Raw genomic sequence first — 12,497 nt, 5'->3', positions numbered from 1 at the left:
CCTTGGGAAGCCCACCCTCAAAAAGCAGAGTACAAAGCAGAGGCTGATGCTAACACAAAGCTACTTCAGGAACCAAATCAGGAGAGATAAGTAAGCTAAAGAAGAAGAAAACAGAAAAAATAAGTATAATTGAGCTAGAGATAATTAAAGATCCAAACTAGAAGAAAATAACTTCATAACAACTGAAATAGAGACTTAAAAGAGAAAAAAAAGGATTTTCTACAATGACTACATAAATATCTAGAAGAAATTTAGGAAGAGATTTTTTTTTTGAGGCAATTGAGGTTAAGTGACTTGCCCAGGGTCACATAGCTAGGAAGTGTTATGTGTCTGAGATCAGATTTGAACTCACATCCTCCTGACTTCCAGGCTGGTGCTCTATCTACTGTACCACCTAGCTGTCCTGGAAGACTTTTTAAAAAATGAAATTTAGTTATTAGAAGAAGTGGAAAGAAGAATAAACATTTTAGAAAACTAAGTAGCAAGCTTTACCTATGGAAGAGATTCCCTGAGACCCACATGTGCAGAAATGTTCGTGGCAGCCCTTTTTGTAATGGCAATAAACCGGAAGCTGAGTGGATGTCCATCAGTTAGAGAATGGCTGAATAAATTATGGTATATGAATGTTATGGAATATTATTGTTCTGTAAGAAATGACCAGCAGGATGATTTCAGAAAGGCCTGGAGAGAATTACATGAACTGATGCTAAGTAAAAGGAGCAAAACCAGGAGATCATCATATACTTCAACAATGATACTGGATGAGGATCAATTCTGATGGATGTGACCCTCTTCAACAATGAGATGAAACAAACCAGTTCCACTTGTTCAATGATGAAGAGAGCCAAGTGCACCCAGAGAGAAAACCATGATAACAGAGTATAGACCACAACATAGCATTCTCACTCTCTCTGTTGTTGTTTGCTTGCATTTTATTTTGCTTCTCATTTTTTTCTGGTTTGATTTTATTTTTCTTGTGCAGCAAGATAATTGTAGAAATATGTATACATATATTGGATTTAAGATATATTTCTACCATGTTTATTATATATTGGGACTACTTGCCATCTAGGAGAGAGGGTAAGGGAAGGGGGGCGGGGAATTGGACACAAGGTTTAGCAAGGGCTAATGTTGAAGAATTGTCCATGCATATGTTTTGAAAAATAAAAAGTTTTAATAAAGGGAAAAAAAAGAGAGACTCCCTGATATAGTCCAAATATAAATTAAAGTCTCTATAGACCATAAAAATAATAGAAAAAAATCAAAAAATTAAAAATTATAAGAAAATGTAAAATATCTGCTGTATCATATATATACACAAATATATGTACACATACACAAACACACCTATATATCCATACATATGTGCCCAGATCTATTAGAACCAGAAGGTAAAATGAAAATAGAAAGAATGTATCAATCACCTTATAAAAAAAATCCTAAAAGGAAAAGTGCCAGGAATGTCATAACTAAAATCCGAAGTTCACAACATGAAAGAAAAAATACTGCAAGTAGTTAGAAACAAAGAATTCAAATTCCAAGGAACCACAGTCAAAATCACATAAGACTTAGCTTCTACTTTTACTGAGAGATCTCTGAGTAAAATATTTCAAAAAACAAAAGCTAGAGACTTACAACCAAAACGAATTTACTTAGAAAAAGAGTATAATCCTATAGAAAATCAATGTTAATAGAATAAAGATCAGAGCTAAATATAAATATTGAAATGCAAACACAAGAGTCAAGAGAACCCCAGAAAGATAAATTTATGTAAGCAACAGGAAGGCATTTTATGATGATGAGAAGCTAATATTTTAATAGGAGAAGAAACAAATGTTTTTTCATAAATATGAAGAAAGTTAAATAAGACAGAAGACCTAGGTGTCTATTGTCTCTCTTTTCATAGTTTTAGAAAGAAAAAGAAAAAGAAAGGTAAAAGGAACACACTGGGATAGAAAGAGGAAAGATAATACAGTTCCAATGATCCTGTGATGAAGAGAGCCATCTACACCCAGAGAGAAGACTGTGGGAATTGAATGTGGACCACAACATGGTATTCTCACTCTTTTCTTTGTTGTTTGCTTGCATTTTGTTTTCTTTCTCATTTTTTCCTTTTTGATCTGATTTTTCTTGTGCAGCAAGATAATTGTGTAAATATGTATACATTTATTGGATTTAACATATATATATTTAATTTTTAATTTTTTAAAATTTCAAATAGCTTTTTATTTACAAGTTATATGCATGGGTAATTTTACAGCAATGACAATTGCCAAACTTTTTGTTCCAATTTTTCCCCTTCTTCCCCCATCCCCTCCCCTAGATGGCAGGATGAGCAATACATGTTTAAAATATATTTTTAACATGTTTAACATATATTGGATTACTTGTCATTTAGGGGAGGGGTATTGCAAGGGTCAGTGTTGAAAAATTATCCATGCATATGTTTTGAAATTAAAAAGCTTTAATTTTTAGAAAAGGAAAGCCATAACTAAAACTTAACTATTTATCATAATTGAGAGATTTTAGAAGAGGACACAAAAACTGATGCAAAATGAAATGAACAGAAACATAAGAGCAGTATCTACAATAAGATTGTAAAGATAAACAACTTTGAAGGACTTGGGAATATTAATCAATGCAGTGATCAATCACAATTCCAGAGAAGTCATAATGAAGCAGGTTATCCACCTCCAGCTAGAGGTGATAGGTTCAAAGCACAGACTGAGATATAAATTTTTTTGAACATGGCTAATAATGAGAATTTGCCTTGCTTGACTATTGTAGCTGTTCAGTTGTGTGACTCATGTCCAACTCTCAGTGACTCCATTTGGGATTTTCTTGGCAAAGATACTGGAGTGGTTTGCTACTTTTTTCTCCAGCTCATTTTACACATGAGGAAACTGAGGCAAAAAGGGTTAAGTGACTGACCTGGGATTATACAGCTAGTGTCTCAGGCCAAATTTGAACTCAGGAAGATGAATCTTCTTGACTTCAGGTCCAATACTCTATAAACATAGTGCTATTTAGCTGCTTAATTATACATATTCATAATGGCTTTTGTTTTTCCTGCTTTCTTGTAGGAACAGAGAAGAAAGAAGGAGATGGGAAGGAAAGAATATACAGCTATGAAAAGAATCTGGAATTATACCTAAAGATTTATAATACTGTATAAATACCCTTAAACCCAACAATATCACTAATATGTCAATTTCCCAAGGTTATTGGGGGGAAAGGAAAGGAATCTATATGTTCTAAAATATTTATAGCAGCTCTCTTTTGATGGAAAAAAACTGAAAGTTAAAAGGGGATGCCCATCTGGGGAATGACTAAAAAAAGTTGTGGTATGTGACTATGATGAAATGTTACTGTACTGTAAGCTATGATGAGCAGTTGGTTTTAGAAAAACATGGTAAGACTTGCATGAACTAATGAAAAGTGAGTAAGCAGAACCAAGAGAATGCTTTTTATAATAGTAGCAATATTTTTCAAAGAATAATTGTGAACAACCAAATTATTCTGAGTACTATAAATACTCAGATCAACTACATAGGACCTATGCTATCCAACAAAGAACTGATAAAAAGAAGTATGAATAGAATGGTTTTATATATATTATTTATAAATCTGTGTCAAATGGTGGCCTTCTTTAGCACAGAGAGGGGAAGGAGAGAAAAAGTTAATATGGAATTTAAAGTATAACCAAAAAAAGGAAAGGAAAAAAAGACTATAAATCTAAAACATAAACTACAAATTAATTTTATAAAAAGAATGTACAAATATGGATGAAGAGGCAGGGAGAGCAAGCAGGCATCAGATTGAATACACACACACGCATATACACACACACAAAGTTACATATAGAAATATAACATATTCAACAGAAAATTATGTTAGAATAAGGAGAAAGTATTAAAAAGGCAGAAAATACTGGAGAGATGTTCAGAAGAGTTGACAATATTGAGGAGAAAATAATCAAAAGCAAAACAAACTTCAAATTTAGAAAGTTGTGAAGGAAGGGGTTAAAAGAAAAAAACTGGAATCTAAAGAGATAACCATCAAAAAGGGAATGGCCAAACAAGTTGACATATGAATGTAAAAGAATATTATTGCATCATAAGAAATAATGAAAGATGTTTTCAGAGATTTCAGAAAATTGATCCATATATGTATATATCCACAAAAACAAACATAAACATATATATACATGCACACATTTAAGCATAGATGTGTGTGTGTGTGTGTGTGTGTGTGTGTGTGTGTGTGTGTACTGTATAAAGTGAGGTGGAGTGAAGTAAGCAGAAGCAGAAAAAAATTTTAAAATAGTAACCACCTTGTAAAGGAAAAAAATGATAAAAATCTTAAGAACTCTACAATGATCATCCAGAGGATGTTTGATGGAAGCAAAGAAAGAAGGAAATAAGCATTTGTTCAGGTGGCAGGTGCTATGCAAAGTATTTTAGACATATTATTTTATTTGATTTGATCCCCACAACTTTGGGACGTAGATGCTTTTACTATCCCCATTTTATAGTTGAGGAAACTGAGGTTAAATCACTTGCCTGGGGGTTTCTGGGGCTAGATCTGAACTCAGATCTTCCTGAATGCAGTCTTCACTTCCAGTACTCTATCCACTGAGCAACCTAGCTATCTCTTATTGAAGTATGTTATCTACCTCCTGACAGAAAGGTGATAAACACAAGGTGAAAAAAGAGCCATTTATTTTTAGACATGGCCAGAGTGGAGATTTGCTTTTTCTTCTTCTTTTTTTAATTGAGGAGAAATTAAGGGGAAAAGAAGTAGTGACACCAAAATGAAGAAGAAAAAGAAAAAAAAATAGACAAGTGGAAACATTTTCTTAAAAGTACACAGGTAAGAATAGAAGTTCAGAAGAAAGAAATGATAAGCAGGACAGCTTTAAAAAATGTTTAATTTATTCCAAACTTTAAAAATTTTCTTGAATGAGATAGAAATTCATGATTTCATAGACACTCCTATTTTTATGTTCTTTGTATATGAAAAGCTCCTGGGATTTTGGTATTGGGTTCAGAATTTTTAAAAATACATTTAAATAAAAATAAATAAATTGCTTTAAAAGAGAAAAAAATAAAAAATCTGGGAAGGTTAGAGAGAAAAGATTCAAGAAAGTTTGTATCAAAGAAGACCTAGTTGTATTTGATTTTCCAGTGAGAATAATGTAGAATTTTCAAGAGATTATTTTCCAATTTCTAGTTGCTCTGAATCTTTTTCCCTGTGATGTTTATTTTCTGTTTTCCTATAGTCACTAATAGTAAAAATCAAAGCAAAACAAAACATTTTTAAGACCTCACTAAGCTTACAGGTCTACATACTATTCTGGAGTGACTGGAACAGAAAGTGGAGAACCTTGGATAGAAGAATGGCAGGTGGTAGCTGGGAAGGGAAACAGGAGGGCCAAGCCCCAAAGTTTGTAGCAGAAAGAAGAAGAAAAGTGACTTGAGAAATGCTACAGTGTCTACAGGAGTCCCAGAGTCCCAGAATGTTAGTGCTGGAAGAGATTTCCAAAGGCCAGTTCTTCATTTGATAGATAAGAAAGCGGGGCCTCAGAGGAAGGGGAGAACCTTAATTAATGAAGATCACTCAGCTAGCTTGTTCAAAGACAGTCCATCTTTCCACATAAAGAAACCATGCTGCCCTTAGAGCCCTGGCAACACCCTGGGTCACTCTCCCAGACTCCTCCGACTACCCCACCCACCCAGTGCCCCTAGGAATCTGCCTAAATACCTGGTTCAGGACTTTCTGCAGGTATGGTGTGCCCATGCGTTCAGCCAGGTGGCGGTAAGATGGATGGGATAGGAAAAACTTTCGTTCAGCCGCCAAGGCCGCTGTGATATCTTTTTTGCCATCAATATCTTTCTGGCTCCGATTCACCACTCCAATGTAGCCTGTGGGACCAGATTAGAGGTCATGGGGTTTCCTCTGAGTTAGGAATTATTCCACAGAGCACAAAGGGAATTCCCCTACCTCTCCGCAGGGGCAGCAGCTTGTTCTCCAGAACATCTCGAGCATCAGTACCTTCATCCATCAAATCTAACTTAGTGATGACCCCTATAGTACGTTGTCCTAAGGAGAGAGGAAGACAAGGATAACTTTCCTCAGCTCCCACTCTCGTACCACCAGGATGGGAAGTACCCCTTCCTCTCTAGGCCAGGTCTTACCTTGAGGATCAACCTCCTTGGCAATCTTGAGGGCATCAGAGTTGGCAAGGTCAGAGTTGGCAGGGGATACAGCCAGGATGAGACAATTTTCCTTGGTGACGAACTGCATTAGCATGTCACGGATCTGGAACTCAATATCCGGAGGCTGGTCTCCCACTGGAACCTTGGTCATTCCTGGCAGGTCTACCAGGGTCAGGTTCAGCACTGGACAGGGGCAGGAAAGAGTAAGGAATCAGTGGGGAAGAGGAAAGAGGGTATAGCTAAGGGAAGAAGGAATTATTAGAAAGGCAGAGCCCAGGAGGAGTTCAAAAGGGAGACTGAACAAGCGTGGGAAGAGTGAGAAAAGATATACAGTTCATGGAAAATTCTGAAGCAAGGGTGGCCAAAGATAGAAGTCAGAAAATGGACAGAGCCCGGGGAAGATTCCTAAGGGGGTGGGTGCAGGGCCCAAAGGAGTCCTTTCTCACCATGTGGAGAATAGACCCGCAAGTTGATGGGCACCGCTGAAATGCCCTTGTTGGAGCCAGTGACACGGTCAGTCTCTGCCTCAATCTCCAGCCGAACCTCCTCAAAATCTGTAAACTTCTTTCCTTTGCAATGGAGAAACTCAGCATATTCTGTCCCAGGGCACAGAGTGGATAAGGATTTTACAGTTGGCTCCTAGAATTGCCCCTCCATTCCTACCTTCAGTCCCCCCCCAAAATAAACCATGCATTTTTGTCCTCTCCCCAGGGGAGTGCCATCCTCAGCCTCCTTCAGAAGGGCCCCACTATTTTCCCAGCATCTCATCCTATGGTATGCTTTCTTCCATTTCCACCTCAGATCTTTCAAGGAATATCCAGGCATTTGAGTTTCAAGAGGAGCCCAGCCTGAGCTGTTACAGCATGTGGACTAGGAGATTGCTAGGGCACTGGTCTATAAAAGGGCAGCCCTTATAACCTATACCTGTGGTGGCATTCACCAGCTGCAAGACCAGTGGCCGGCGGGTCACAATTCCAGATCCACGGGGCAGAAAGTCCCTACAACAGAAAAGAGCGTCTGAGAAGGCAGAGTATAATTATAGAGTGAGGCATATAGCAGCAGCAGGAGTAAGAAAAAAGGGAATAATGGGGAAGTGCCAAATGTAAAAAGTAGAGATGGGCACATATCCCTCTCACACACATCTCTCTCACAGTTTAATGGTTCAGCCAGACAGGCTTGCTTGCTTCTCCCCAAACCCAATATTCCATCTCTAGTCTTCATCCCTTGACACAGGCTGCCCCCATCTTTTTCCTCATCTCCATTTCTTAGAATCCTTAGCTTCCTTCATGGATCTTCTCAAATGCCACTAGTGAAGAAAAACTGTTCCCCATTTCCCAGCTGAAATTACTTTAAATTTTCCTCATATGCTTTTAATTTCTTTGACATATATATATATTATATATATATATGTTGTTTATCCTATGGAAAGAATGCTCTATAAGAGCAGAAAACATTTCATGTCATGTCTTTGTATATCTCCAATGTCTAGAATAGTGCCTGCCACATAGTAGGTGCTTACATTTTTGAATGATATTGATTCTTTCAAAAAGATATGGGTCATGGTCACTGACATTGCTTTTCAGGCATCTCTTATGTCCATCTGCTGCTTTTCACAAGACTCACAGAATCCTGACCTGAACCCTGACCTCTTCCAGTCAATAAGAAGAAACTGAGTCTGAGATGGCTCTCAGGGAGAAGGGGAATTTATATATGGGATAATTATGGTGATGGAAGAAATAGAAAATATCAACAAAATATGTTACTAAAAATGAAAAGAGGGGAAACTAAGTCACAGATCATACACAGGAAGCAGTCTACTTTCCATTAGTCACAGTTTGTAACTCCACCAAGCACAAACCATCCTGGGCAAAGGGAAAGGGTCTTCTCACTTTCCCTCCCCTGTCAGGTCTCAGTCCTGGATATGGTAGGGAATGAGGAATGGCTGTATTTTCTGCAGCTCCAGCATCACAATCCAGAAGCCCTGGTCAAGAAAAAGGTGCCTCAGACTTATACCACTTCCTCTTTCTCGCATTTTCCTTTGCTCTTTCCTGTCTTTTTTGCTGACTTTCAATCCTTCATCATTCCCTGTCTTTTCTGCTGAATTTCAATCCTTTACCACACCCCTCTGACTTGGGCTTCCTCCCTTCTGCCCTCCCTTCCTCTTGCCCTTAAGCCTGGCCCATCATCGGTGCAGCTGAGTTTGGGTTGGAATAGTGCAGCTCTCAAGGCTGATGAGACAAAGAACCACAACATGACAGAAACACGGAATTTTAGCTCCAAATGTGACCTTACAGATCACCTATTTCTAAGCTCCATGTGTCACAGATAGAACAAAAGATGGAGGTGAAGAAAAGAATCTGGGTCACAGAAACATAAGTGGCAGAGGGGGAATAGAATCCAGGCCTCACAAGTATCTTCACTCTCTCCTATAGAGCACAATGTATAGGCCACAGGCCTGTTTTTGTCTGCCTCAGTAATGTGGCCCCTTCTCCACCTCCACTCCCCCTCCCCAGCTTGTGCAGGGAAGGCATTATGATTTCTCTAGATGAATCAACAAGAGCTGGAAGGGAGAATTGTCTCAGGGGAAGCTGATGGACAGGAACTGTGTCCTAAAAAGCAGGCGCTGCTCTATTCAAAGTTGAGAGGGTGGAACCCTTAGTTCCTCAGCTGGTACACAACACCAGCTGTGCATAAGGGATGTGGAGATGGGGTAGGAAGTGGTAAGGATAGCTAAACCCATTGTCAGGTCACAAAATGACAAATTTCATGTGAAGTTCCACTTCCAAGTGTCCCAAGGAGGGCCAGGAGGAGCTGGGAACATCCCAGGCTCAGATGGCTTTCTTCCTCCAATTTATCAGACGAGGGATAGGGACCACAAAAATGGACTGTCCTTCCTTGGGCAGGGAATGGAAGGCACCAATATGAAATAGTGGGAAGAGAAGTTGGAGTTGGAAAGTATTGATTTTTGCTCTCAATTTCCATGTATATTACCGCTATGATTCTAGACTAGTCACTGACACTAGTATAATATTTTCTGAGATATTGTTTCTGAATGAGTCTGGACCCAAGATTACATTCTTTAAGGTAAGGAAACTTCCTTTACTAGCCCAGATCTTTAATTGTATAGGTAATTTCTAGTCTTAAGAGATTGTTGCCTAGGGGTCTGAGTTTTAATTTCTTGATAAGAGTGTGGGTACCAATGGCGAACTTAGGCTATCCATCACTCTTTAAGTTGTTGTTGTTCAATCACTTCAGTTATAATCAACTCTTCATGACCCTATATAGGGTTTTCTTGGAAAAGATACTGGAGTGGTTTGTCATTTTCTTCTTCAGCCCATTTTATACATGAGGAAACTAAGATAAACAGTGTTAGGTCCAGGGTCACACAACTGGTAAAATGTCTGAGGCATTTCATCTGAGCTATCACTCTTTCTAACAAGAAAGTGACTGTAAAAATGGGACTAATAAAACTTACCTTACCTATTCACAGAGTAGTTGTGAAGAAATCACTTTGGTAAATTTCAAAGTATTGGAGAAATGTGAGTTATTATTGAGTCCCTGGATACTCCTAACTCCTTAGAATGTAGGTTTCTTAAGGGATCCTGTTTAACTTTCTTTTTATCCTCAGCACTTAGCACAGCATCTGGCACATAACTGGTGATTAATAAATCCTCATTGATTGATGGGTTGCCCCTTCCACTGTGCACTGATATGTCTGCTTCACAAATCTAACCAGAAATGCTCTTTCTACCTTAAGGATCGGGATGAGAAGCTAGGAAGGCTTCCTCCTCAGGTCCATCTAAGCCTTGTTCTGGACAGTTTCCCTACCTATAAAAGGTGGGGAAGGAGAAGGGAAATTTAAAACACTGGGAAGAAAGATCAGGAGAAAACTGAAGCAGATGAGCTTGTCTACCTCTATCACTGAGAGGATTAGGACAAAACAAAGAACAAAAGGTGTCCTGCCTCAGAATATCTAAGTAGTCTTGGTAAGGTAGTGTCATAGAGTCACACTTATGAAAGCTGTAGGAGACCGTGAAAAATAGTACTTCTTCCTAGCAAGCAGGGGATGGAGAATGAAGATGAGAGAACCCAGTCCAGTAAAGACAGAGGGACCAAATGTCATGGCCTAAGCAGGAACAGGAACATGAGGTGAGAAAGAGATGGAGTCCCTAGACAGAGGTGCTCTCATTAGTCCCCTCCTCCAAACCCTCCACTAACATAGAGGCGGAACCCCAACCTGGCCAGCTCCTGCCCAGTAACACCATGGTAACTGCCAGTTCCCATGGAAACAAGCTCAGAGAGAAAGAAAACCACAAAGCACTCCCCACCCCCCTCACAGAAATGGAACCAATATCCACTACCTCCCCCATTAACTCTGAACCAATACATCAGCCTGATGTCAGCAGACTTCCCTGGTCCTAAGAGCTCGGGGAAGAAAAGCCTAGATTGGAGCCTCCATGGTTCAGCAAGAATGGATGGACAAATAGATTTTTTCGGGGGAGGGGGGAATTCTATTTTCTATCCCAAGATCTCAGTTCTGCATTTTTTAAATATCTCAGTCTCCAACCACTCAGACATCTAGGTCCTCGCTTTGACAACAGGGCTTTGAGATGCTCTGAACCTGACTGCCTCCTCAAACCGACCTCAAAAAAGAAGGGGATTTAAATAGGGGGTTCAAAGAGAAGGTCCAATACAGTTGGACATTCAGAACCTCTGGCCTCAGGAAGATGAGGCTTCCTCAGGCCCCAGTTCTCTTGGGTAATGCTTACCACCTGAGCTATTAAAAGGACAATCAGCTTACAGGGAAGCAGAGATTATAGGCAGGGAGACAGCCTGGGACAGGAATTCCCCAGTGAGGATCACTGCTCTCTATAAAAGAGCAGAGAAGGCAATATATGCATATTCAGTAATGTCTGGGTTTCTCCATCCTTTTGGGTAACATCCAAAGAAACCTTCAAGGGATTGGTCCAAAGAGAGTTCTCTATCTTTCCTCCAGTTCTTGAGGGAAGCCACGGAATCACAGAATTCAAAAATGTGAGTCAAAGGCACTTAATTTTAGAATGATAATCATAGAATGAGTCTCACGTTTGAGGAAATGCACCTCATTGGAGAGGAGGGGAACTATGGGTGTACAATACTGTATATAGTGTTTGTTTTGTTTTGTTTTGTTTTGTTTTTTTAATAACTTTTTATTGACAGAACCCATGCCAGGGGAATTTTTTACATCATTATCCCTTGCATTCACTTCTGTTATGATTTTTCCCCTCCCTCCCTCCACCCCCTCCCCCAGATGGCAAACAGTCCTTTACATGTTGAATAGGTTACAGTATATCCTAGATACAATATATGTGTGCAGAACCGAACAGTTTTCTTGTTGCACAGGGACTGTATATAATGTTTTAACCCAGTCATGTATTAGTTGACTTTGTTGATTTTTTTTTCCTCTTTTAACCTTTGTTACAAGATAAAACACTCTGGGCATCTGAAGGGGAGGTATGAGTGTGATATAAAAATAAAAAATATCAGGGGAGAAAAAGAGACAGATAGAGATAGACATTTAGACAGAAGACTATGAGAGCTAAAAGAAGTTCCCATATGAACTATGTGACTTTGATCAAGTCATTTCACCTGTCTGGGAATGAAGCTTCTTAGCTGTAAACTAAAAGGGAAGGACCAAATCATTTCCAAAACCCTTTCTGGCTCTAATATTCTATAATTCTAACATTTTGGGATTCTAACTAAAAGCTTCCATTTTACAGATAGAAAATCTGATGCCCAGAGAAAGGGGAAGAATACAGAGCTTCTCTGAGTCACGGTCCTAAATACTGTTGTGCCTGTTGTACTTTATCTCACAGTAACTCTCCTTCAGAAATATGCAAAACCTAAAAGATAATTCCCAGATTTCTTTGTAACCTTCTAAGAACCAGCTCTTCCCAGAGAAAATTAGGGAATAGCACAGGGCATCCCAGAACACAGGGGTCTTGTTTCTTAACCCCATTCCTTCAACCTCAGCTCTGGAAGGTGAGGGAAGGGAAACTCCTGTCCTGTTCCTAATTCCATTCCATCTCTGTGGTTCCTTCCCTTTCCCAGAGATACGTTTTGACCCCACTCTTCAATAAAATTCCCTTCCTCCTTTCCTTGACTCCTCCCAGCAAGCTTCCTATCATGCATCCAGGGAGCTTGCCAAGCTTACCCGCCTCTCTCAATATACCAGAGGGGTGCCATCCCCTCCTTGATGGCCATGGAGGCCAGTTTGGGGGATCACCAATAACAAGGCCC

General features: G+C 39.3%; 1 protein-coding gene across 5 annotated transcripts in view; it reads right to left on the bottom strand.

Moving 5' to 3' along the window:
* Nucleotides 1-12,497, bottom strand: part of DNM1 (dynamin 1) — a 70,827-nt gene that overhangs the window by 46,783 nt on the left and 11,547 nt on the right. For all 5 annotated transcript variants that reach the window (XM_051980087.1, XM_051980088.1, XM_051980091.1 and 2 more), the window contains exons 2-6: nucleotides 7,143-7,216; nucleotides 6,665-6,814; nucleotides 6,198-6,401; nucleotides 6,004-6,102; nucleotides 5,764-5,924 (exon numbers count right to left, since the gene is read on the bottom strand). In XM_051980087.1, coding sequence (XP_051836047.1) covers nucleotides 5,764-5,924; nucleotides 6,004-6,102; nucleotides 6,198-6,401; nucleotides 6,665-6,814; nucleotides 7,143-7,216 — 688 coding nt within the window. The remainder of the gene's footprint in view (nucleotides 1-5,763; nucleotides 5,925-6,003; nucleotides 6,103-6,197; nucleotides 6,402-6,664; nucleotides 6,815-7,142; nucleotides 7,217-12,497) is intronic.

Source organism: Antechinus flavipes, chromosome 2 (genome assembly GCF_016432865.1).
Source record: "Antechinus flavipes isolate AdamAnt ecotype Samford, QLD, Australia chromosome 2, AdamAnt_v2, whole genome shotgun sequence".
Classification (NCBI taxonomy): Eukaryota; Metazoa; Chordata; class Mammalia; order Dasyuromorphia; family Dasyuridae; genus Antechinus; species Antechinus flavipes.
Note: the sequence above shows the minus strand (reverse complement) of the source record. Positions and strands in the feature narration are given on the sequence as shown.